This window comes from Geotrypetes seraphini, chromosome 11 (assembly GCF_902459505.1).
Source record: "Geotrypetes seraphini chromosome 11, aGeoSer1.1, whole genome shotgun sequence".
Lineage (NCBI taxonomy): Eukaryota > Metazoa > Chordata > Amphibia > Gymnophiona > Dermophiidae > Geotrypetes > Geotrypetes seraphini.
Window position 1 is genome coordinate 4,452,219 of NC_047094.1, and position 27,246 is coordinate 4,479,464.

The following is a 27,246-nucleotide window of genomic DNA, read 5'->3' on the forward strand; positions in this document are numbered from 1 at the left end:
TGAAAAGTTGCAGCCTCTGATAACCAGAGCTGGTATTGTGACGTCATGATGCCTCATTCCACCAATAAGAGCCAACCTCATCAGTGATGTCACAATGGCTTCATTGTCCTAGACTTGGCTCCCTTTTACTACACTTTGATTTCTAGAGTAGGGCAATGGTTAAAGCTACAGCCTCAGCCCCCCACGCTGCTCCTTTTGACCCTGGGCAAGTCACTTAATCCCCCCTTTGCCCCGGGTACATTAGAGAGATTGTAAGACAGGGAGAAATGCTCGAGTACCTGAATAAACTGGTGTAAAGCGTTCTGAGCTCCCCTGGGAGAAGAGGATAGAAAACTGAAGGAATAAAATAAGTGGTGGGGGAGGAGGAGAATGCGGTCACTGCAGCTACTTAACCCCCTCCCCTCCCCCAGCTGAAGAGCCGGAGCTTCCAACGCTCCCTCCCCCCGCTCGAAGCACCGGCTTCACCCCCCACTTACCGCCAGACAGGTGAAGGGGGGAGGGAGCAACGACCAGAGTCTGCTCCCGCCGCGCCGGGATAGGTCTTGGGACCTTCCACCCGGAACTTCCTGCCTTTTTCACGCCTACTTCCGGGCCGGCAATTGGACTCCATTCGGGTGGGAGGTGATGGCGTCAGACAATCGCGTCATGAAAGAGCTCCACCCCTCAATTTCACCCAATAGAAGCCAGGGAGGAGGAGGAGGGCGAGCGGAAGAGATTGCGCATGCGCGCTGACGCACGCTTAGCCCGCGAGCCTCGGGCCAATCTGTGCGAGTTCCCGGCGGCAATGAGCTTTATGCTAGAGACGGCGGCAGGTGAGGTTTGGTGGGGCCGCGTGCAGGACGTGGAAGCTGGCCTAGTTTTATTTCCGTAGACTTGGTTTTTAATGGAGGTCAGAACAACGCTCCATCTAGCCCAGTTTCCTCTTTCCACAGTGGCCAATCGAGGGCAAAAGTACCTGGCAGAACCCCAAAGAGTAGCAGCATTCCATGTGGAATCCCTGAAGAGTAACAAGATTCCGGAACCTCAAACAGTAGCAACATTCCATGTGGAATCCCTGAAGAGTAACAAGATTCCGGAACCTCAAACAGTAGCAACATTCCGGAATCTCAAAGAGTAGCAGCATTCCATGTGGAATCCCTGAAGAGTAACAAGATTCCGGAACCTCAAACAGTAGCAACATTCCATGTGGAATCCCTGAAGAGTAACAAGATTCCGGAACCTCAAACAGTAGCAACATTCCGGAATCTCAAAGAGTAGCAGCATTCCATGTGGAATCCCTGAAGAGTAACAAGATTCCGGAACCTCAAACAGTAGCAACATTCCATGTGGAATCCCTGAAGAGTAACAAGATTCCGGAACCTCAAACAGTAGCAACATTCCGGAATCTCAAAGAGTAGCAGCATTCCATGTGGAATCCCTGAAGAGTAACAAGATTCCGGAACCTCAAACAGTAGCAACATTCCGGAATCTCAAAGAGTAGCAGCATTCCATGTGGAATCCCTGAAGAGTAACAAGATTCCGGAACCTCAAACAGTAGCAACATTCCATGTGGAATCCTTGAAGAGTAACAAGATTCCGGAACCTCAAACAGTAGCAACATTCCGGAATCTCAAAGAGTAGCAGCATTCCATGTGGAATCCCTGAAGAGTAACAAGATTCCGGAACCTCAAACAGTAGCAACATTCCATGTGGAATCCCTGAAGAGTAACAAGATTCCGGAACCTCAAACAGTAGCAACATTCCGGAATCTCAAAGAGTAGCAGCATTCCATGTGGAATCCCTGAAGAGTAACAAGATTCCGGAACCTCAAACAGTAGCAACATTCCATGTGGAATCCCTGAAGAGTAACAAGATTCCGGAACCTCAAACAGTAGCAACATTCCGGAATCTCAAAGAGTAGCAGCATTCCATGTGGAATCCCTGAAGAGTAACAAGATTCCGGAACCTCAAACAGTAGCAACATTCCGGAATCTCAAAGAGTAGCAGCATTCCATGTGGAATCCCTGAAGAGTAACAAGATTCCGGAACCTCAAACAGTAGCAACATTCTGGAATCTCAAAGAGTAGCAGCATTCCAAGTGGAATCCCTGAAGAGTAACAAGATTCCGGAACCTCAAACAGTAGCAACATTCCATGTGGAATCCCTGAAGAGTAACAAGATTCCGGAACCTCAAACAGTAGCAACATTCCGGAATCTCAAAGAGTAGCAGCATTCCATGTGGAATCCCTGAAGAGTAACAAGATTCCGGAACCTCAAACAGTAGCAACATTCCGGAATCTCAAAGAGTAGCAGCATTCCATGTGGAATCCCTGAAGAGTAACAAGATTCCGGAATCTCAAACAGTAGCAACATTCCATGTGGAATCCCTGAAGAGTAACAAGATTCCGGAACCTCAAACAGTAGCAACATTCCGGAATCTCAAAGAGTAGCAGCATTCCATGTGGAATCCCTGAAGAGTAACAAGATTCCGGAACCTCAAACAGTAGCAACATTCCGGAATTTCAAAGAGTAGCAGCATTCCATGTGGAATCCCTGAAGAGTAACAAGATTCCGGAACCTCAAACAGTAGCAACATTCCGGAATCTCAAAGAGTAGCAGCATTCCATGTGGAATCCCTGAAGAGTAACAAGATTCCGGAACCTCAAACAGTAGCAACATTCCGGAATCTCAAAGAGTAGCAGCATTCCATGTGGAATCCCTGAAGAATAACAAGATTCCGGAACCTCAAACAGTAGCAACATTCCGGAATCTCAAAGAGTAGCAGCATTCCATGTGGAATCCCTGAAGAGTAACAAGATTCCGGAACCTCAAACAGTAGCAACATTCTGGAATCTCAAAGAGTAGCAGCATTCCAAGTGGAATCCCTGAAGAGTAACAAGATTCCGGAACCTCAAACAGTAGCAACATTCCATGTGGAATCCCTGAAGAGTAACAAGATTCCGGAACCTCAAACAGTAGCAACATTCCGGAATCTCAAAGAGTAGCAGCATTCCATGTGGAATCCCTGAAGAGTAACAAGATTCCGGAACCTCAAACAGTAGCAACATTCCGGAATCTCAAAGAGTAGCAGCATTCCATGTGGAATCCCTGAAGAGTAACAAGATTCCGGAATCTCAAACAGTAGCAACATTCCATGTGGAATCCCTGAAGAGTAACAAGATTCCGGAACCTCAAACAGTAGCAACATTCCGGAATCTCAAAGAGTAGCAGCATTCCATGTGGAATCCCTGAAGAGTAACAAGATTCCGGAACCTCAAACAGTAGCAACATTCCGGAATTTCAAAGAGTAGCAGCATTCCAAGTGGAATCCCTGAAGAGTAACAAGATTCCGGAACCTCAAACAGTAGCAACATTCCAGAATCTCAAAGAGTAGCAGCATTCCAAGTGGAATCCCTGAAGAGTAACAAGATTCCGGAACCTCAAACAGTAGCAACATTCCAGAATCTCAAAGAGTAGCAGCATTCCAAGTGGAATCCCTGAAGAGTAACAAGATTCCGGAACCTCAAACAGTAGCAACATTCTGGAATCTCAAAGAGTAGCAGCATTCCATGTGGAATCCCTGAAGAGTAACAAGATTCCGGAACCTCAAACAGTAGCAACATTCCAGAATCTCAAAGAGTAGCAGCATTCCATGTGGAATCCCTGAAGAGTAACAAGATTCCGGAACCTCAAACAGTAGCAACATTCCGGAATCTCAAAGAGTAGCAGCATTCCATGTGGAATCCCTGAAGAGTAACAAGATTCCGGAACCTCAAACAGTAGCAACATTCTGGAATCTCAAAGAGTAGCAGCATTCCATGTGGAATCCCTGAAGAGTAACAAGATTCCGGAACCTCAAACAGTAGCAACATTCTGGAATCTCAAAGAGAAGCAGCATTCCATGTGGAATCCCTGAACAGTAACAAGATTCCGGAACCTCAAACAGTAGCAACATTCTGGAATCGCAAAGAGTAGCAGCATTCCATGTGGAATCCCTGAAGAGTAACAAGATTCCGGAACCTCAAACAGTAGCAACATTCCATGTGGAATCCCTGAAGAGTAACAAGATTCCGGAACCTCAAACAGTAGCAACATTCCGGAATCTCAAAGAGTAGCAGCATTCCATGTGGAATCCCTGAAGAGTAACAAGATTCCGGAACCTCAAACAGTAGCAACATTCCATGTGGAATCCCTGAAGAGTAACAAGATTCCGGAACCTCAAACAGTAGCAACATTCCGGAATCTCAAAGAGTAGCAGCATTCCATGTGGAATCCCTGAAGAGTAACAAGATTCCGGAACCTCAAACAGTAGCAACATTCCATGTGGAATCCCTGAAGAGTAACAAGATTCCGGAACCTCAAACAGTAGCAACATTCCGGAATCTCAAAGAGTAGCAGCATTCCATGTGGAATCCCTGAAGAGTAACAAGATTCCGGAACCTCAAACAGTAGCAACATTCCGGAATCTCAAAGAGTAGCAGCATTCCATGTGGAATCCCTGAAGAGTAACAAGATTCCGGAACCTCAAACAGTAGCAACATTCCATGTGGAATCCTTGAAGAGTAACAAGATTCCGGAACCTCAAACAGTAGCAACATTCCGGAATCTCAAAGAGTAGCAGCATTCCATGTGGAATCCCTGAAGAGTAACAAGATTCCGGAACCTCAAACAGTAGCAACATTCCATGTGGAATCCCTGAAGAGTAACAAGATTCCGGAACCTCAAACAGTAGCAACATTCCGGAATCTCAAAGAGTAGCAGCATTCCATGTGGAATCCCTGAAGAGTAACAAGATTCCGGAACCTCAAACAGTAGCAACATTCCATGTGGAATCCCTGAAGAGTAACAAGATTCCGGAACCTCAAACAGTAGCAACATTCCGGAATCTCAAAGAGTAGCAGCATTCCATGTGGAATCCCTGAAGAGTAACAAGATTCCGGAACCTCAAACAGTAGCAACATTCCGGAATCTCAAAGAGTAGCAGCATTCCATGTGGAATCCCTGAAGAGTAACAAGATTCCGGAACCTCAAACAGTAGCAACATTCTGGAATCTCAAAGAGTAGCAGCATTCCAAGTGGAATCCCTGAAGAGTAACAAGATTCCGGAACCTCAAACAGTAGCAACATTCCATGTGGAATCCCTGAAGAGTAACAAGATTCCGGAACCTCAAACAGTAGCAACATTCCGGAATCTCAAAGAGTAGCAGCATTCCATGTGGAATCCCTGAAGAGTAACAAGATTCCGGAACCTCAAACAGTAGCAACATTCCGGAATCTCAAAGAGTAGCAGCATTCCATGTGGAATCCCTGAAGAGTAACAAGATTCCGGAATCTCAAACAGTAGCAACATTCCATGTGGAATCCCTGAAGAGTAACAAGATTCCGGAACCTCAAACAGTAGCAACATTCCGGAATCTCAAAGAGTAGCAGCATTCCATGTGGAATCCCTGAAGAGTAACAAGATTCCGGAACCTCAAACAGTAGCAACATTCCGGAATTTCAAAGAGTAGCAGCATTCCATGTGGAATCCCTGAAGAGTAACAAGATTCCGGAACCTCAAACAGTAGCAACATTCCGGAATCTCAAAGAGTAGCAGCATTCCATGTGGAATCCCTGAAGAGTAACGAGATTCCGGAACCTCAAACAGTAGCAACATTCCGGAATCTCAAAGAGTAGCAGCATTCCATGTGGAATCCCTGAAGAGTAACAAGATTCCGGAACCTCAAACAGTAGCAACATTCCGGAATCTCAAAGAGTAGCAGCATTCCATGTGGAATCCCTGAAGAGTAACAAGATTCCGGAACCTCAAACAGTAGCAACATTCTGGAATCTCAAAGAGTAGCAGCATTCCAAGTGGAATCCCTGAAGAGTAACAAGATTCCGGAACCTCAAACAGTAGCAACATTCCATGTGGAATCCCTGAAGAGTAACAAGATTCCGGAACCTCAAACAGTAGCAACATTCCGGAATCTCAAAGAGTAGCAGCATTCCATGTGGAATCCCTGAAGAGTAACAAGATTCCGGAACCTCAAACAGTAGCAACATTCCGGAATCTCAAAGAGTAGCAGCATTCCATGTGGAATCCCTGAAGAGTAACAAGATTCCGGAATCTCAAACAGTAGCAACATTCCATGTGGAATCCCTGAAGAGTAACAAGATTCCGGAACCTCAAACAGTAGCAACATTCCGGAATCTCAAAGAGTAGCAGCATTCCATGTGGAATCCCTGAAGAGTAACAAGATTCCGGAACCTCAAACAGTAGCAACATTCCGGAATTTCAAAGAGTAGCAGCATTCCAAGTGGAATCCCTGAAGAGTAACAAGATTCCGGAACCTCAAACAGTAGCAACATTCCAGAATCTCAAAGAGTAGCAGCATTCCAAGTGGAATCCCTGAAGAGTAACAAGATTCCGGAACCTCAAACAGTAGCAACATTCCAGAATCTCAAAGAGTAGCAGCATTCCAAGTGGAATCCCTGAAGAGTAACAAGATTCCGGAACCTCAAACAGTAGCAACATTCTGGAATCTCAAAGAGTAGCAGCATTCCAAGTGGAATCCCTGAAGAGTAACAAGATTCCGGAACCTCAAACAGTAGCAACATTCCAGAATCTCAAAGAGTAGCAGCATTCCATGTGGAATCCCTGAAGAGTAACAAGATTCCGGAACCTCAAACAGTAGCAACATTCCGGAATCTCAAAGAGTAGCAGCATTCCATGTGGAATCCCTGAAGAGTAACAAGATTCCGGAACCTCAAACAGTAGCAACATTCTGGAATCTCAAAGAGTAGCAGCATTCCATGTGGAATCCCTGAAGAGTAACAAGATTCCGGAACCTCAAACAGTAGCAACATTCTGGAATCTCAAAGAGAAGCAGCATTCCATGTGGAATCCCTGAACAGTAACAAGATTCCGGAACCTCAAACAGTAGCAACATTCTGGAATCGCAAAGAGTAGCAGCATTCCATGTGGAATCCCTGAAGAGTAACAAGATTCCGGAACCTCAAACAGTAGCAACATTCCGGAATTTCAAAGAGTAGCAGCATTCCAAGTGGAATCCCTGAAGAGTAACAAGATTCCGGAACCTCAAACAGTAGCAACATTCCAGAATCTCAAAGAGTAGCAGCATTCCAAGTGGAATCCCTGAAGAGTAACAAGATTCCAGAACCTCAAACAGTAGCAACATTCCAGAATCTCAAAGAGTAGCAGCATTCCAAGTGGAATCCCTGAAGAGTAACAAGATTCCGGAACCTCAAACAGTAGCAACATTCTGGAATCTCAAAGAGTAGCAGCATTCCATGTGGAATCCCTGAAGAGTAACAAGATTCCGGAACCTCAAACAGTAGCAACATTCTGGAATCTCAAAGAGTAGCAGCATTCCATGTGGAATCCCTGAACAGTAACAAGATTCCGGAACCTCAAACAGTAGCAACATTCTAGAATCTCAAAGAGTAGCAGCATTCCATGTGGAATCCCTGAAGAGTAACAAGATTCCGGAACCTCAAACAGTAGCAACATTCTGGAATCGCAAAGAGTAGCAGCATTCCATGTGGAATCCCTGAAGAGTAACAAGATTCCGGAACCTCAAACAGTAGCAACATTCCGGAATCTCAAAGAGTAGCAGCATTCCATGTGGAATCCCTGAAGAGTAACAAGATTCCGGAACCTCAAATAGTAGCAACATTCCGGAATCTCAAAGAGTAGCAGCATTCCATGTGGAATCCCTGAAGAGTAACAAGATTCCGGAACCTCAAACAGTAGCAACATTCCGGAATTTCAAAGAGTAGCAGCATTCCAAGTGGAATCCCTGAAGAGTAACAAGATTCCGGAACCTCAAACAGTAGCAACATTCCAGAATCTCAAAGAGTAGCAGCATTCCAAGTGGAATCCCTGAAGAGTAACAAGATTCCGGAACCTCAAACAGTAGCAACATTCCGGAATCTCAAAGAGTAGCAGCATTCCAAGTGGAATCCCTGAAGAGTAACAAGATTCCGGAACCTCAAACAGTAGCAACATTCTGGAATCTCAAAGAGTAGCAGCATTCCAAGTGGAATCCCTGAAGAGTAACAAGATTCCGGAACCTCAAACAGTAGCAACATTCCAGAATCTCAAAGAGTAGCAGCATTCCATGTGGAATCCCTGAAGAGTAACAAGATTCCGGAACCTCAAACAGTAGCAACATTCTGGAATCTCAAAGAGTAGCAGCATTCCATGTGGAATCCCTGAAGAGTAACAAGATTCCGGAACCTCAAACAGTAGCAACATTCTGGAATCTCAAAGAGTAGCAGCATTCCATGTGGAATCCCTGAAGAGTAACAAGATTCCGGAACCTCAAACAGTAGCAACATTCTGGAATCTCAAAGAGTAGCAGCATTCCATGTGGAATCCCTGAAGAGTAACAAGATTCCGGAACCTCAAACAGTAGCAACATTCCATGTGGAATCCCTGAAGAGTAACAAGATTCCGGAACCTCAAACAGTAGCAACATTCCGGAATCTCAAAGAGTAGCAGCATTCCATGTGGAATCCCTGAAGAGTAACAAGATTCCGGAACCTCAAACAGTAGCAACATTCCGGAATCTCAAAGAGTAGCAGCATTCCATGTGGAATCCCTGAAGAGTAACAAGATTCCGGAATCTCAAACAGTAGCAACATTCCATGTGGAATCCCTGAAGAGTAACAAGATTCCGGAACCTCAAACAGTAGCAACATTCCGGAATCTCAAAGAGTAGCAGCATTCCATGTGGAATCCCTGAAGAGTAACAAGATTCCGGAACCTCAAACAGTAGCAACATTCCGGAATTTCAAAGAGTAGCAGCATTCCAAGTGGAATCCCTGAAGAGTAACAAGATTCCGGAACCTCAAACAGTAGCAACATTCCAGAATCTCAAAGAGTAGCAGCATTCCAAGTGGAATCCCTGAAGAGTAACAAGATTCCGGAACCTCAAACAGTAGCAACATTCCAGAATCTCAAAGAGTAGCAGCATTCCAAGTGGAATCCCTGAAGAGTAACAAGATTCCGGAACCTCAAACAGTAGCAACATTCTGGAATCTCAAAGAGTAGCAGCATTCCAAGTGGAATCCCTGAAGAGTAACAAGATTCCGGAACCTCAAACAGTAGCAACATTCCAGAATCTCAAAGAGTAGCAGCATTCCATGTGGAATCCCTGAAGAGTAACAAGATTCCGGAACCTCAAACAGTAGCAACATTCCGGAATCTCAAAGAGTAGCAGCATTCCATGTGGAATCCCTGAAGAGTAACAAGATTCCGGAACCTCAAACAGTAGCAACATTCTGGAATCTCAAAGAGTAGCAGCATTCCATGTGGAATCCCTGAAGAGTAACAAGATTCCGGAACCTCAAACAGTAGCAACATTCTGGAATCTCAAAGAGTAGCAGCATTCCATGTGGAATCCCTGAACAGTAACAAGATTCCGGAACCTCAAACAGTAGCAACATTCTGGAATCGCAAAGAGTAGCAGCATTCCATGTGGAATCCCTGAAGAGTAACAAGATTCCGGAACCTCAAACAGTAGCAACATTCCGGAATTTCAAAGAGTAGCAGCATTCCAAGTGGAATCCCTGAAGAGTAACAAGATTCCGGAACCTCAAACAGTAGCAACATTCCAGAATCTCAAAGAGTAGCAGCATTCCAAGTGGAATCCCTGAAGAGTAACAAGATTCCGGAACCTCAAACAGTAGCAACATTCCAGAATCTCAAAGAGTAGCAGCATTCCAAGTGGAATCCCTGAAGAGTAACAAGATTCCGGAACCTCAAACAGTAGCAACATTCTGGAATCTCAAAGAGTAGCAGCATTCCATGTGGAATCCCTGAAGAGTAACAAGATTCCGGAACCTCAAACAGTAGCAACATTCTGGAATCTCAAAGAGTAGCAGCATTCCATGTGGAATCCCTGAACAGTAACAAGATTCCGGAACCTCAAACAGTAGCAACATTCTAGAATCTCAAAGAGTAGCAGCATTCCATGTGGAATCCCTGAAGAGTAACAAGATTCCGGAACCTCAAACAGTAGCAACATTCTGGAATCGCAAAGAGTAGCAGCATTCCATGTGGAATCCCTGAAGAATAACAAGATTCCGGAACCTCAAACAGTAGCAACATTCCGGAATCTCAAAGAGTAGCAGCATTCCATGTGGAATCCCTGAAGAGTAACAAGATTCCGGAACCTCAAATAGTAGCAACATTCCGGAATCTCAAAGAGTAGCAGCATTCCATGTGGAATCCCTGAAGAGTAACAAGATTCCGGAACCTCAAATAGTAGCAACATTCCAGAATCTCAAAGAGTAGCAGCATTCCATGTGGAATCCATGAAGAGTAACAAGATTCCGGAACCTCAAACAGTAGCAACATTCCAGAATCTCAAAGAGTAGCAGCATTCCATGTGGAATCCCTGAAGAGTAACAAGATTCCGGAACCTCAAACAGTAGCAACATTCTGGAATCTCAAAGAGTAGCAGCATTCCATGTGGAATCCCTGAAGAGTAACAAGATTCCGGAACCTAAAATAGTAGCAACATTTCCAGAATCTCAAAGAGTAGGCGAGATTCTGGAACCCCAAAGAGTAGCAATATTCCATGCGGAATGCCCAAAGAGTATGTTTATTATGAATTTGATATACTACTATCGCATTAACTGATCTAAGCATTTACAGATAAAGGACTGTACGTAAAACTGAAAATGGAAAAGAACTCCATAAATTAGATACGACAGAGACGATAGACAAATAGAATAATTACAACATAGAAACATACCATGCAGAATCACAACAGAATAGCAAGATTCCATGCTAGTGATCCCAGGGCTAGCAGTGGCAACCTCCATGTCTGTCTCAATAGTATAAGAATAGCCATACTAGGTCAGACCCAGCCCAGTACACTTCTCCCTCCATATTTGCTGCGATAGGGATTAACAGACCCGCGAATACAGAAAAACCGCAAATAACTTTTTCATATGTTATTCGCAGTTTTCTATTAAAAACCATGGTGAATATTGTGAAACCGCAAATAACATGGTGGGAGACTGGCCTGTCCCTGAAGGTGAGGCAAAACACGGTGAAGAAAGTGTTGGGAATCAGCAATTTCTCTAAGCAAGCTGATGTAATTTTGGGGGGGGGGGAGCCAGCAAGCTAAAAACCGTGAATAATCGAAACCGTGCATACGGAGGGAGAAGTGTATTCTGCTTTCATCAGTGGTCTGTCAAAGTCGCAAGTACCCGGCCCAATCCCAAAGAGTAGCAAGATTTCAGAGTGGATAGAAATTCTATGTGTAAAGGGGAAAAGGTTACTCATAGAAGTGTAACCACTACACTTCTCCCTCCGCATTTGCGATTTCAGCAATCACGGTTTCGATTATTCACGTTTTTTTAGCTTGCTAGCTCCTCCCCCCCAAATGACATCAGCTTGCATAGAGAAATTGCTGGTTCCAAGCGTTTACAGAGAAAATCGCCGATTCCCAGCACTTTCTTCACCGTTTTTGCCTCGCCTTCAGGGACAGGCCAGGTCTCCCACCATGTTATTCGTGGTTTCACCATATTCACCATGGTTTTTAATAGAAAACAGCGAATACGGAGGGAGAAGTGTATGTACCTGGCCAGGATGAACAGACAGGTGTAGAAATGTTAGCAGTAATTAGGGAGGGTTACATAACTAATGGGTATGTAAGGGTTAAACCCCTGCATCGAGTTTTTACAGAAAGCTTCATGAAGCTGCTGAAGGATTGAAAGGAGTAGGCCTGAAGCAGAAGTGAAGTTTGGTTTCCCGATGTTTCTGCCTTTTTGGCTCTTTAGGGACAACAGTGTGAGAAAATACATAGATTAAAAATATATACATATATCAATTGAAAGTAACTCACCTTGAGCTACTACTAAGAAAAAGTGTGAATAAAATCCAAATTCTCTCAGCAAGAGTCACTTCACAGATCTCCAAGAGCTTGAGTAAGTCGGTGTCTCTTTAATCTTGTGGTCAAAGGAGACCTAGGTTAGGAGAAGGGAGCGGGGGGGGGGGCGTAAGGATGGCCCCTTTGAGGGCGCAGCCTGGGGTGAAGTCGGGAGACGTGCGCTGGCATGTTCAGGTTCTAAAAAATACCTTTGAAGAGGTGAATTTTTACATTCCAGGAATTCAGCGTTGCGTGTCCAGTAGGAGAAGACAATCCAACCGCTGTGGCTTCCATTTCTCTGCCGTTGTAAACAAATTTGAGTGATCTTCCATTCCTGTGTCAGGAGCTCTGAGGCTGTAACTGAGGAAAGAGAAACGGGAAGGAGGAACCTCCTTTAAGCAGCCGCCTTATGAAGCTCTTGTGTTATTTTTACATTAGAAACTATTTAGTTGCAGATATTTAGAATTAAAATGATTAAACAAAGAGGCCCTTTAACGGTAGAATTTCACCTCCACCCTCTATCCCTTTACTGCACAGCTTTGAGATAAGTATCACCTTTCTAATGCGGTTTCTGTTTTCTTGCATATTTGGGCAACATCACCCTTGCACTAGCCTGATGGCAGGAGCAAAGGTCTCAAAGGCTCATTTTGGGATCTTGCCAGTCACTTGTGCCCTGGATTGGCCACTGTTAGAAATAGGATACTGGTTTTGTTGGATCTTCAGTCTGTTCCAGTATGGCAGGGGTGTCAAAGTCCCTCCTCGAGGGCCGCAATCCAGTCGGGTTTTCAGGATTTCCCCAATGAATCTGCATGAGATCTATTTGCATGCAGTGATTTCAGTGCGTATTCATTGGGGAAATCCTAAAAACCCGACTGGATTGCGGCCCTCGAGGAGGGACTTTGACACCCCTGTTCTAATGTTAGCCAGCAGCAGTTTTAGTGTCTTGAGTGAGCAGGAAAAAAGCCCATTTTAACATAGAATGTCATTCTAGATCAGGATGTGAAACAAGGCATAGTCATGAGGCGTCTCCCCTCAAGGAGAGCTTCCCAGAGGAGAAAAACTCTTCCAGTCATGTACGAGCTTTCAGCAGAGACTGGAGGGGAGAATGACAAAGAGCCCAACACAAAGAAATCCAGATGGGAGCCCAAGAACTGGAAACAGCAGCTGGATCGCATTCGGGAGATGAGAAAGGGCAGAGACTCACCTGTGGACTTAATGGGAGCTGCAAAGTGTCACGATCTTGACGTAGCTCCCCAGGTAAACTATCTGTGCTTCAGTAGGGGAGGGGGGGAAACCTTAGCTCTAGACTGTTAGTGTGACTGCTGGAAACATATAGGCAAACCCTTTATACTAGCTTTAAGCTGAATTATGACGTTATTCTTGTTTTCCCTGCTGCTGATGTCATCAGAATGTGACCGGTTGCTGTGTTCTGACAACTTGGCTTAAGCCCAGCAGTATTTAAACAATAATTTCAAAAGGATGTGAGAGGGATGCATTAGGGGACCTTGTATGACTTAGTCTTCCAGAGTCTTTGTATTTCTGAAACGCAATAAAGCAGACGGAAGGTGCAATGCTGAGCAGCCCTTGAGTATTGGTCTGTCAGTGGCACAGACATGCCTTCTTGATCTGTGGGGTGGAGACGGTGACTTTGGACTGAAATTAGCATCTAAACATTTAAAAGGCAGTGAGTGGGACATACTCACTGGGTCTATTTCAAAACCATGAGTGGGCAAGTCGGAAGTTTAGTTTTTGTTCAACCTTGGTTGTGCCCCAGCAAGTGCCTGGCAGTGAAAGGGATTCTCTCCTCACACACCTGTGGCCCGTGGCAAGGTCTTCCTGGCTGCTTGGTCTAGGCTAGTCTGATTTAATCTGGACTTTCTAGTGTGCTTTTCTAAGCAAACACGTCAAATGAAATATTAAAACCGTTCCTCCTATTTGTTAATGGATATCGGAAATCAAAAACTGCCTTATACATGCCCAAGATAAACCTTGCCTAGTACAAGTGAGAAGAAATAGCTTCTAAAGTAGCTTCTGGTGTCCACCCCCAAGGGGCATGCTGATCAAAGCCTAGTGGATCTTGTGTTTTTGGCCTAGGAGAGGTATACTGTATGTGTGTATCTGCCAGGGTGGGCTGAAAACAGAACTTGGTGCCCGCTCAGCAGGGCAGCTCTGACGCGGCAGCATCACCCGCCTTCCCACCCCCACTCTCTACTCGGCACCATTACCTAACTTCTGCACACGTGATACAGGAGGGGTGGGATGCGCACACCAAACACTGGCCATGCTCTGGGCCTGCGGGGGGAGGGGGGGGCTCCTGTGAGTGAATCCTGGGTCTCTATGTTCTGCTTCTTACAGGTGAGGCGATACCAGGTTTTGCTGTCACTCATGCTCTCCAGTCAGACGAAAGATGAGGTGACTTCTGCAGCTATGGCCCAGCTGCGGTCTAAAGGGCTGACCGTGGATAGCATTCTGCAGACGGATGAAGAGGTGCTGGGAAAGCTCATTTACCCGGTCGGATTCTGGAAGGTAAGTCTGCACTGACACTTTGGCTCCCCACCCCCTCCCGCTGCGTGCACCTCTTCTCTTACTTCACGGATGCGAGCGGCAGCTCCAACCCCTGCCTATCCCGGCCTCGGCTCTCCCTCTGATGTCACTTCCTGGTCCCATGACCAGGAAGTGACTTCAGAGGGAGAAGCGAGGCCGGGGTGGGGCAGAGAGGTGCCAGAACCCCTACCAAGACGATGCCCAGGGTGGTCCACCCCAAAAGGTTGACGCACAGAGCTGTGCAAAGAAAGGACAAAACTGTAGCAAGCTTTAAATGCAGGTCGCTTAGACACTTTTATTTATCGCTTTAAAATTTGTTTTGTTGCTACCTTGTTTCCCCAAAAATAAGACCAGGGCTTATTTTGGGGAGGGTATCTTATTTTTTTCATGTACAACAATCATCTCTCCCTTCCTCTCCTCCACCCCAATTCTTCCTCTTTCCTACCTCCCCCCATCCCCTTTTGCAGCATCTTTCTATCCCTCCCTCCCATCCCCTGTGCAGCAGAACCCCGCCAACCCTCCCACCATGAGACTGACATACCATACCTCTGAGGCCTCCAAAAACAGCGGCAGCAGTGTTCTGAACGGGCTGCTTTACGGCCTTCCCCACAAGGGCCGGCTCTCTGCCGTATCATTGATGATGTCATCAGTGATGCGCCAAAGGGAAGGCCGCAAAGCAGCCCGTTCTGAATGCTGCTGCCGCTGCTGCTTTAGAAGACCTCGGAGTGGAGGTATGTCAGGTCTCATTGGGGTGGGGGTGGGGGTCACTGAATTGATAAATCTGATTTTTTTGGCAAATCGGGCAGCACTAGTGTCAGGGATGGAATTGGGGAGTGTCAGGGACCTTCGGGGCTCGATCTTAACTAGGGCTTATATTAGGAGTATCTTTAAAAATCATGCTAGGTGCCTTATATCATATGCAAGTGGTAAATATGTCTTTTTAGATCCAGTCCAGTTAGAAGGTTGTCTAAAAGATAAACCAGTTCAAACAGTAGCCTAAATTTTTTTTTTCTCTCTCTGGGAGTTTTTTCCAACTAGGGAGGTAAATTGAAGAAATATATAGTAGTATAAATGCCAGACTCTGCCTGCTTTGAAATCAAAAATGTATTTCCTATATTAAATTACTTAGCTAAAGGAAGATACTGTCGACCAGATGATTTTATTTTTCTCTTTGTAATTCTTATGTTGATAGCTGTAATGGGATATTCCTGAGTTTGTTATGAAATTAGTAGCAAATGGAGAGAGAAAAAATCACGCTAGGGCTTATTTTTTTGGGATAAGACAGTAGTGACAGAGCAGGAGAGAGGTGCTGGGCGCTGGGTTCACTTGTTCTTCTTTCTCAGAGAAAAGCTCGGTACATCAAGCAGACCACCCAGATCTTACAAGAGCACTACGACTCCGACATCCCCAGCAGCGTGGAGGAGCTTGTGAAACTGCCAGGGGTGGGACCCAAAATGGCTCACTTAATCATGGACATCGCTTGGAACAGCGTCTCGGGGATCGGTAAGTGTGCTACAGATTCTGCACTCTATGGTCAAGGAAAAGTCCATAGTTTGTTATTAAGACATGGGGGGAAGCCACTGCTTGCCCTGGATCGGTAGCATGGAATGTCGCTACTCTTTTGGGTTCTAGAATCTTGTTACGCTCTGGGATTCCAGAATCTCGCTATTCTTTGAGATGCTGGAATGTTGCTACTCTTTGGGTTTTGGCCAGATACTGGGGACCTGGAATGGCCACCATGAGAGCGGGCTACTGGGCTTGGTGGACCATTGGTCTGACCCAGTGGGGCTGTTCTTAGAAACATAGAAATTGACGGCAGAAAAGGGCTATAGCCCATCGAGTCTGCCCATACCAATGACCCACTCCCTGATTCTTACTCTCCTAGAGATCCCACATGAATATCCCATTTTCTCTTGAAATCTAACACACTCCTGGCCTCAATCACCCGCTGAGGCAGCTCGTTCCAATGATCGACCACCCTTTCGGTGAAGAAGTACTTCCTAGCATCACCCCGAAATTTCCCTCCCCTGATTTTCAGCGAGTGTCCTCTGGTTACCGAGGGTCCTGTAAGACTGAAGATATCATCTTTCACCTCTATACGCCCCGTGATATATTTAAAGGTCTCAATCATGTCCCCCCTCTCTCTTCGCTCCTCCAGCGAGTACATCCGCAGTTTTTTTTAACCTTTCTTCATACGTGAGATCCCTGAGCCCCAAGACCATCCTGGTAGCCATTCGCTGAACCGACTCAATTCTCAACACATCTTTTCGGTAGTGTGGTCTCCAGAATTGAACACAGTACTCGAGATGAGGTCTCGTGTGGGCCAGGTTTGGGGCGGTTAGGCCATTGTGGCGTCGTCGCTGGTGGGGTTGGCTCTGGGGCATTGTGGAATGAAGCATTATGACATATGTTCGATTGATCACTCTCTCCTCCTGTCCTATTAACCCTCTTTCTTCCTCCCCTCTTAAAGTCAATCAATTTGTGTCTTTGCTTAATCTTTGTAAACCGCATAGAACTTCACACTATTGCGGTATATAAGCTGTTATTATTATTATTATTATCCACCCGGATCAGAACTCTGTGCAATACCGATACTTCCACAGCTGAACCCTTCCCCCCCTCCCCAAATGAAAAGCTCACAGTACCAGCACAAGGAGGGAAGGTTGTTGCCCAGCTATAGCGCTGTGCCAAGATCAAAGAACAGAGTCTCCGAGGGGGCGATGCCATTACCCACAATGCCTAGGTTTCAGCAGTGTGACCCATAAAAATATGAAATACAGAATTGATGTTAATCTTTATTCTCTAAATCCATCTAACTTCCTGTTTGATTTTTGGATTATTTGTACTGTCAATTGAATTGCGAAATTTCTATTTTTAATAGTTTTATGATGCTGAAAACTTCTTTGCTTAATGTTTTATTATTCTGAATTATGTAAGTTCTATTCTTAATCATTGCCGTATGACTTTGTATTTCCAATGCCCGGTGCATTATTATTGTGAACTGCCATGAACTGATGGTTTGGCGGTTTATAAGAATAAACTATTATTATTATTATAAAGTTGTGCTACATGGCATCTCTGGGCCAACTCCAGACTATGTTCCTTCTCTTGCTGCACATCACGTCTGGAATAGACCACCTGAGTCAGTATGTCAAGCTCTGTCTCTAGCACTATTCAATTTCATAAGAACATAAGGCTAGCCTTACTGGGTCAAGCCCAGTAGCCTATTCTCACGGTGGCCAATCCAGGTCCCTAGTCCTGGCCAAAAACCAAGGAGTAGCAACATTCCATACATGATCCCAAGGAATAGCAAGATTCCGGAATCCCAAAGAGCAGCAACATTCCATGGTACTGATCCAGGGCAAGCAGTGGCTTCCCCCATGTCTTTCTCAATAACAGACTATGGACTTTTCCTCCAGGAACTTGTCCAAACCTTTCTTAAAACCAGTTACACTATCCGCTCTTACCACAACTTCTGGCAATACGTTTCAGAGCGAAAAAATATTTCCTCCTCTTGGTTTTTAAAAGTATTTCCCTGTAACTTCATCGAGTATCCCCTAGTCTTTGTTATTTTTGATGAAGTGAAAAATCGATCCACTTGTACCCCTTCCACTCCACTCAATCATATGTCCCACTTTCTCAAGGTTGCTTTTAACTCCTAACTCCCACTTGCACCCAGGCCTGAGAAACTCCTTAACCCCCTACTTGTCCTGCTTGATTAGACTACTGAGCATAGACTATCTCTTGAATCTTTTAATGTACAGTGCTTTGTACGTCTAGCAGCTCGATAAAAATGACAAGTAATAACAGTGAATGTCTTTGAGAAAGATGATGGGATGCCAGAAGTTAGACTCATGCCAGGCACCATTTGTGTTTATATGTAAAAATGTAGCTGCGTTTCAAGTTTATTTAAAATTTGATTAAACGCTTATAAAAATTTCTAAGCGATACACATCGATTAAAATGGGGGGACACCAAATTTAAAAAAAAAACACAAAAAATGTACATGTCTGAACATTCACCAAAACTAGACTGATTAGAGACAAGTTGGAAAAGAGGGCGGAGCTACAATTTAAAAGTAAAGGAGACATTTAAAGGATGAACAAAAGGAGGGTTGAGGAAAACAATCCTTGCATTCTGGGTGCACGGCTTTAAAAAAAAGTATGCGTACAGTTGTGTGTTAAGTGTGTTCCTATGTCCACGATTGCTCCCTGCATTCCTGACGCTGGCTAATGGCGAGGCAGTTGCTCTCGGTCCTAGTGTGTAATTCTTGGTACCTGATGTGTTTCACACAGGGGTCGACACACATGTGCACAGGATTTCAAACAGGCTTGGATGGGTGAACAAGGAGACAACATTTCCTGAAGAAACCCGAGTGGCACTTGAAGAATGGCTGCCAAGGTAGGTAGATCGTAACAGAAACCAAGAAAAGCACAAAGCTTGCCTTGAGAAAATGACAAGGCCAACACGCACAAAAGATGTCTCAGTCCAACCGACAACGCTACATTGATTAGTCCATAACAGAATCCAAAAAGGATAAACACTCTCTTCTGTTGTAGTCCCAACCAGGATCCCCGTTTTGGCAAGTGCCTTCCTCAGGGGACTAGTGAGCTACAAGAGCGCAGATTTGACTAATCAGTGTTGCATTATTGGTTGGACTGAGACATCTGACGGACCTCTTTTGTGTGTGCTGGTTTTGCCAGGGTACCCATGGCATCGGAAAAAGGGCAAACCCCTCAACCCTGCCATAATATCCTAGATCAGCTTCTTCAAGGACAGAGTATTTCTTTCGATGCTGGCTGGTCAGTGAAAATAGGGCTTATTAGGGTTACCTGCCAGTGGGTGCTGCTTCTCTAAATCTTCATAGTACCATGTATGGCCCCGCATCTCACTAATTCCAGTTTCTGGGTTTGCTAAGGCTAGAAGCTAAGACAGCTTTAGCAATCACTCTGCAGATTACTGTGAGAGGGACTTCATTGGCTATATCGCTGTCTGGATCATTTGATCTGGACATTGTGAGGCTGCATTGATGTGTAATAAGAGATACCTTGCACCACAGATGTAAAAAAGAAAGGCTGTAAATCTGTTCTTAAACTAATAGAATGAGGCGGTGTATAAATACCCTGTGTGTTATCCCTTCAGAGCAATTCTCAGTTCACAGTGGTCTCTTGTGGCTTGAAGGCACAGCGCCTGTTCAGATGTTCCCCAGCCAGGCTCAGAGCAGAGATGGGGGGGGAGGAATTTGGTTCTCTGCTTTCTTAACATATACCACTTAAGCTGCTGCCAGACTGTCCTGGACACTTTGTATGCTTTTGGGTGGAGAAGTAACAACCTGTGGCACTCTGGGGCATAGAATGAGCGTCCTTCAAGGCACTTCCACTTCGGTTAGAAGCACTCCACAAAGCCGTATTGGGTGTTTACAGGGCTCCAGAGGTCCCTGTAAATGAGTTGTTGGCATTCCTAAGCTGTTCACATCCTGAGGGATAGAGCAGTCCTTGGGGATATGACAGTGGCACTGAGCCGAGCTCTTCCAGTCAACACCTAATGATGAACAAAAGTTGGGAATTCTACAGGTTCTAGAAACAGCTTTTGAGGCTCACCAAGGTTTGTATTTCTGGAGTAATGATTGGGAAGAGAGAGTCTAATTTCTAAGAGCAAATTAGGCATTTTAAAGAGGAGACAAAGAAAATAAAGATTTAAGTGTCAAGTCTAATATTATTTTAGACATGCATAAACCAATATGTAGACACTTACATTGCATAAATGTATATCCCAGCTTTTGCAAAATCAGGATTTCGACATGTGTAAAGCTGAAGACCTGCCTCAGTGAGGGAGCGTGGTCTGGGTGGGTTTAAAATACCAATGTATTTCCTCACTTGTGAAGGGGAATGCTCATCTGTCTGACGTTTAGGTTTCAAAAAAGTGCTTCTATTGAGCAGCGATTGAGGAGGTAGTCTACTTATTCCCCCAGTGGTTTGAAGTCTTCCCCTTCTCCCTCGAGCTCTATGACGGCTTCAGAAAAAAAAGTTTGGGGCCTGATTCTTTAAACTGCACCTAAGTTAAGTTCTGCTAGATGTCTAGCCAAATTCTGCGCACAAGTCAACATTTTTCAAATAGCTTAATTGGTGTTTTAATTCAAAAATTCCATTTAATGCTAATTAAACAATTAAAAAACAACATTGTGTGTGGAATTCAGCACAGTCCCTAGTAACACCTAAGCTGAGGCAACCATGCGTGCCTATTTGCAAAGTAGGCATGGTTAGGGGGCAGAGAATAGGAGTGGTAGGACTTAGTGTTGGTAGGTGTCTGTGTTAGGTGCTGGTAAATTAGGCCAGGAAAACCCTGGCCTAATACGAGGGTCAATTGAAAAGTTTATGGCCTGACCCAAAAAAGAGCAAGATTAGCATTGCAGTTCCACAGCTCTCCAGCAGATGGCATTGACAAACATCTAAGGCTAGATTTTCAAGCCAGTCTCATCAGCCTTTTAAAGGGAACTTTATTTAAAAAAAAAAAAAAAAGGACAAAATTTGAGTATTGCGCCATGATAAAATTCCTTCCTTTGAAGGAAAAATCGCCTACCAAAATTAAATCCGAGTTAGACGCGGTGTATGGCGATGCGTCTTCATTTTCAACGGTGAAAGCGTGGGCAGCTGAGTTTAAACGTGGCCGGACAAGCATTGTTGATGAGGAACGCTCTGGACATCCAAAAACAGCAAAATGGTTGAAGTTCAACGAATCGTGATGGAAGATCGCCAATTGACCCTAAATGAGATAGCAGATTCTGCTGGTATTTCAGTAAAACGTACATATAGCATAACAACATAAAATTTTTTTTTTGTATAACGCAATACACCGTGAAGTTCAATGCAGTTCACAGAGGAACATACATAATAGGTGAGGGTACAATGACGAGTAACTTAGGAATGTAAATAACAAAGGATCGTGGTAGGTCTAAGTCAAGTGCAATACAGGTGAGGCGATATAAGGAGAACTCATGAAATATACAGTTTATTTGTGTAGGATGGTACACGCCATCCTAACAAATATTTAGGCATGAGGAAATGAAGTGTGTGATGGATGCTGTGTTTGTTAATTGTTGACAAAATTTGAGTTCAGTCGGACATTTTCGAAAACGTGTTTTGAGCGTTTTAAGCACAATGAGAACTGTGGCTGAGACTTGGGTTCATCACTCACTCCTGAGAATAAAAACAATCCAAGCAGTGGACTACAAGAGATGAAGAGAGTGCAAAGCAAGTGAAACCCGCTCTGTTAGCTGAAAAGGTGGTGGCCTTTGTGTGCTCTGTTTGCTTTGCAATTTTGGTTTCAATTATTTAAGGTTTTAATTTAAATCTCTGTTTTTTCTGCTGAATTTGTGGCCGGTTACTTTCTGCACTTGAGAAGGCTTTCCCATTCAGTCACATTTAACTTTGCCAGTAGTGGCGGGAATCAGCATGTCGAAAATGTGTGCTTTAGCTGGGATACTAAAGAGACGGAGGTTTTGTGGTGTAGGAAGAGGGATCAGGGGTTTGTGGAAAGCAGAATCGGTTTTGATCCAAGAATGATGGTCAGAGTGGTACATGCAAAATCAGTTAAGAACAAATTTTCCTTCATTAATAAAAAGTCTCCTAGTATTTATATAACTGTATATTGGGTGGATCAAGTTGGTACGATGAGTTTGTGTAACTGGTTTTTCCTGCCTATGCCAGTTTTTTGAACTATTAAACAGGGTGGATGAGTGGCTATTACAAGTAATAAGTGCCCTTCAGATTAGCTTGAAGATGAAAAGGATTCTCTCTCTCTCTTCGAATCCCCAGCTGCAGAGTAATTAAGTTGTTGGAGAAGACGTAGGACTGGGCCATCGAAGGACCAGATAGTGAGGGATGTCATTGTTTCGTGACAAGAGCAGCAAATTCTTCACGATTCTTGAAGACTTGGGTCTTTTTTTTTATATTGTCTTTATTAGCAATTGCAAAGGGAACATACAACCAGGATCAGAACAGATCTAGCATTGAAACCAACACTAGAAACCCATGACAGCAAATGAGTCACAAAACAGGAACCCAATGGCTGGATGCCCAACACAATTGACATTTTTGAAGTACAAAACCCTCCAATCAAACACTCACAAACCCCAAACACTCGGCCTCAATCCACAACAAGCAGACAGCAAACACTCCACAGTCATACAAACCAAACACCCAGGTACTTTCCAGCTCAGCAAGGGGGTTAGTTCCTATGAGCGTTGGGAGCAGCGCAGAGCATTCAACGCACTGGCCTGCGCTAAAATCCGCTTCTGCGGGGGGTAAGTAAGGTGCCAAACTTTAGATGCCGATTTATTTAAGCGTCAAGCATTTCAAACACAAACTTGTTCCAAAGTATGAAACCGCTTCTTGCTGCCACCCCGAGTGGAATTTGCAGCTCTCTTTTGTCATTTTTCCAAATTTTGTTTTTTGGATAAAGGATCTCGTGCCTGTATTTAGAAAAAGGTTTTTCAGATTTCTTTTGAAAAATCGTCATCACCATTTGTTTCCGAATTTAATTTGTGCAAAGGCAGGGCCAGGCACAGCAGACCACCTTACTCGTCTGCCTCCTCGGACTAAGAGCTTGGCTTTCACATTGCAAAATTAAGAGAAAAAAAAATGACCATTTTGGCCATTCTTGTTTTGACTTTTAGAGACTGCAAGTGGGCAAACCCGGTTTTAAGTAAAGCAGTTGCAAAGGCAGAGTTTGAACAAATGCAGCAGTGACTGTTAACGAGAACTGGTGAGATTTGTTCTGATCAGTCTGTCTTTGGCAGGACTCAGACTCTATTTGATTTGTCTGCTGCCTTTTGATGGGTTTGATCACACCCTGTTATTAAGGAGACTTATATAACTGGACCTTGCTTTGATTTACTGTATCTTTGAGTAATTTACTCCTGGGGGGAATTTGTACACTATTTTCTTTTGAAATCCTGCACAGTTCCATATTTTATTTATATAATTTTTGTGTGTGTCTAGAATTTCCTCATCCTAAAAACTTAGTTCTCTCTGCTCAGGTTAGACCAGACATGGGCAACTCCGATCCTCGAGGGCCGGGTTTACAGGATTTCCCCAATGAATATGCAGTGAAAGCAGTGCATGCAAATAGATCTCATACATATTCATTGGGGAAATCCTGAAAACCCAATTGGATTCCGGCCCTCGAGGACCAGAGTTGCCCATGTCTGGGTTAGATCCACCCCGCAGCAGTCTGACGCCTCAACCTTAGCTAAAATTCACCCTAGGTTTCACTTTTTCCCATCCCTCACCCCATAGATGAAAAAGCCCCCCCCCCTTCTTGTTCCCCAGCAAGACTCCTGTACAGTTCTGTCTCCAGCCTACCCCCTCCAAAAGCTTGCGCCCTCCCCCACCCTAAGCACCCATAATACACAGCTTTCACAACTCCTAATTTACCCTCCCAGGACTCACTTTCTCAAATCCACTCCCCTAGCTTGATCTCCTGAATCTTGCTTTAGCCCTTCCTGAGCTTGTCGTCCTCTGTCCTTCCCTGCCCCAACGTAGATATACACCTCTTGCTTCCTTCCCCTCCCACTGGAATATATATTTCAAATATTTTCCTTAGCCCCAGTGCCTCATTTGTTAACAGTGGCTGCATGTTGGGCCACGTCCTTCTCTCCTCCTCCAGCACACAAGCCTGACAAGCATTTGATCCACACAGGACACCGAGCCCCCCCCCCCCCCCCCCCACACACACACACACACACTTCAGACTTCAGTCAACGCATGTGGAGGAGAGGGAAAGTGTGGCCTGACCTCCACCCGCTTTCCCCCTCTTCCGCTGTTAATAATGAGGCTGCACCATAAGGGAAAATATTTGAAATAGCTCATCTTACATTGGGGTCCTGCAGGAGAGGAAGGGGGTAATGTAGGAGGTAGGTAAAGAGAGGCTAAGCTCAGGAAGGGTCCCGCACAGCAACTTATGCTGACTCCATGGTCCTCGTGCAGACTGCCCCAACCACGGCAATACCGTGTGGACAGTGGAGCTCTGCTCATCAGAACAAAAGTTAAGGGATTTTAAGTGTTGGTTCTTTCACCCTCTCTGGTGGCCAATAATTATTGACAAATCTTATTTGTTTGTATGGAGAGTCCAAGCTTTGTTTGACGAGTTGATCTCCATCTTAACCAGTTAGTTATTGCTCTGAAACAGTTGCTGAAACTGAGCCTCACCCCATGGGTCAATAGGGGTGAAGAGGCCTTTGGTTTGGGAAGCACTGCCCTAGGCACAGTGGGATAAGGATGACCTACCCAATAGACCCTATTCTCTCTAATTGCCCACCCCTGTAAATGTCCTTAAAGGCCACATGTAGATTCTTTCTCCCAGAATTCACTGTAATTGGCATTGTGCTCACCCCACAATGACTGGATCCGTCTTCATTTTTACCTTTATTCACAGGGCCTCGAACACGCACTGATACTCCAAGCTTTGAGCATGAGGAAGTGCTCAAGGCCCAACACCTGTCAAGTGCCAAAAGTGTGAAGAGAGGCAAGACGAGAGATCCTGTGGTCTTGGGGGAGGGGGAGGGGGGAATGGAGGAGAGCAAATGCTGGTTACCACAGGGTGGTGGAGAAAAAATTTTGCCTCCTTAATTAACCCATCCTAGACATTTATCCTGGGCGGTTATTAGAGAGAATATGGTATCCAGTTTGCTAGCTCAGGGCCCTGAGCAACACATTTTCCAGGCTTCAGCCCAAATGCTGTTCAAGCAGGTGAGAAGAGGAAAGTCACAATCCTGGTTGAACTTTTGCCGCTTTTAGTGACTGTCCATGACTTCCTTCCTTCCGCTGCAGGGACCTCTGGAGTGAGATAAACTGGCTTCTGGTGGGCTTTGGGCAGCAGGTCTGCCTCCCTGTGAAACCTCAGTGCAGACGCTGTCTGAACCAGGATATCTGCCCTGCTGCTAAGAGATTCTGAGACCAGAACGTTGCTTTCTGATGCACATTTCATGGACCTCTTTTTGGGTCAAGCATAGAGTCGTCATCTCCCCGTTATCTACATCATGCTTCAGATGGTCCTGCCACTTCAGAAGCAGATGGCTACATGCCCACACTCATCATCTTCATGTTTCTTACGAGAAGCTGGATAAGAAATGGAAAGATCCAGCTGAATGTCCAGGCACAGACAGCACGAGGACAGTGTGCCATCGTCAAGATTTTGATACCCTTGTTCTGTTTAAAAGGTTTGCTGTGTTGTAACTACAGGCTGGACCTCCAAGTCCACATTCAGCAGCCAAGGAGGTGCAGTTACAAGAACATGAATGCCAAATACCCTGCTTTCTTGGGGTTTGTACAAAGTTGTTTAATAAATATTTTTTTATTGCCACAAATTTGTAGAATATTTTCAGGATTAAAATAACCTAATGAGAAAATCAAATAGACTCTTATGTTCCCATGGGTGAGGGGGTTTTAGTGTGCCAGCCATGCACAGAAACATATAGAAACATAGAAGATGATGGCAGAAAAGGGCTACAGCCCATCAAGTCTGCCCACTCTGCTTACCCACCCCCTGTCTATGCCCTAATGACCCAATTTCCTTATCTTGACCCTCGTAGGGATCCCACATGGGTATCGCATTTATTCTTAAAGTCTGGCACGCTGTCTGCCTCGATCACCTGCACTGGAAGCTTGTTCCAATGATCAACCACTCTCTCTGTGAAGAAATACTTTCTGGTGTCGCCATGAAATTTTCCGCCCCTGAGTTTGAGCGGGTGCCCTCTTGTGGCCGAGGGTCCCTTGAGAAAGAAAATATCATTTTTCACTTCGACACGTCCCGTGAGGTACTTAAATGTTTCGATCATGTCTCCCCTCTCCCTACGTTCCTCAAGAGTGTAGAGCTGCAATTTGTTCAGTGTCTCTTCGTACGAGAGACCCTTGAGCCCCGAGATCATCCTGGTGGCCGTCCGTTGAACCGATTCAATTCTGCGCACATCTTTACTATAATGTGGCCTCCAGAATTGCACACAGTACTCCAGATGAGGTCTCACCATGGCCCTGTACAATGGCATTATGACTTCAGGCTTTCGGCTGACGAAACTTCTATTGATACAACCCAATATCTGCCTTGCCCTAGATGAAGCCTTCTCCACTTGATTGGCAGTTTTCATGTCTGCACTGATGATTACTCCTAAATCTCGTTCTGCTGAAGTCCTAGTTAAAGTTTCTCCGTTCAACAAGTACGTCCTGCATGGATTTCCGCTTCCGAAGTGCATGACCTTACATTTCTTAGCATTGAAGCCTAGCTGCCAGGTTGAGGACCAACTTTCCAATGTAAGCAGGTCCTGCGCCATATAATTCTGTAAACTGCATTCACTTACTATATTACATAGTTTGGCGTCATCGGCGAATAGTGTTATTTTACCTTGAAGCCCTTGAGTCAGATCCCCTATGAATATGTTGAAAAGGAGTGGACCCAGGACCGAGCCCTGCGGCACTCCACTGGTCACCTCCGATGTTTTAGAGAGGGTACCATTAACCACCACCCTCTGAAGTCTGCCACTCAGCCAATCATTGACCCATGCAGTTAGTGTCTCTCCTAACCCCATCGATTCCATCTTGCTTAGCAGCCTGCGGTGGGGGACACTGTCAAAAGCTTTACTGAAGTCCAGGTACACAACGTCCAAAGACTCTCCCAAGTCCAACTTTTTTGTTACCCAGTCAAAGAAGCTGATGAGATTGGATTGGCAGGACCTACCCTTGGTGAATCCATGCTGACTGGGATCCCGAAGATTCCCTTCATTCAAGATCGTGTCCAATTTGCTTTTAATTAGTGTTTCCATGAGTTTGCACACTATTGATGT

General features: G+C 44.9%; 2 protein-coding genes across 7 annotated transcripts in view; one reads left to right on the plus strand and one right to left on the minus strand.

Moving 5' to 3' along the window:
• Window positions 1-623, minus strand: part of TSC2 (TSC complex subunit 2) — a 99,632-nt gene extending 99,009 nt beyond the window's left edge. For 5 of the 6 annotated variants that reach the window (XM_033962970.1, XM_033962969.1, XM_033962967.1 and 2 more), the window contains exon 1: window positions 477-623. The gene's annotated coding sequence lies outside the window, so the exon portion shown is untranslated. Of the gene's footprint in view, window positions 1-278; window positions 415-476 lie in introns of those variants that run through there. The other variant, XM_033962966.1, reaches the window with a different exon arrangement.
• Window positions 624-665: 42 nt separating this feature from the next.
• NTHL1 (nth like DNA glycosylase 1) lies at window positions 666-25,541 on the plus strand. Its single transcript, XM_033962971.1, has 6 exons — window positions 666-812; window positions 12,859-13,124; window positions 14,223-14,393; window positions 15,755-15,914; window positions 18,707-18,812; window positions 25,241-25,541. Exons 1-6 carry the CDS (start codon window positions 722-724, stop codon window positions 25,362-25,364), a joined length of 918 nt encoding a protein of 305 aa, XP_033818862.1. The 5' UTR covers window positions 666-721; the 3' UTR covers window positions 25,365-25,541.
• Window positions 25,542-27,246: the final 1,705 nt, after the last annotated feature.

Excerpts from the sequence above, each read along its gene's own strand:
- NTHL1 (XM_033962971.1), top strand. The coding sequence starts at position 722 with ATGCGCGCTGACGCACGCTTAGCCCGCGAGCCTCGGGCCAATCTGTGC. Across the intron at positions 813-12,858 it reads TATGCTAGAGACGGCGGCAG|ATCAGGATGTGAAACAAGGC; the intron begins GTGAGGTTTGGT and ends ATGTCATTCTAG. Across the intron at positions 14,394-15,754 it reads ACCCGGTCGGATTCTGGAAG|AGAAAAGCTCGGTACATCAA; the intron begins GTAAGTCTGCAC and ends CTTCTTTCTCAG.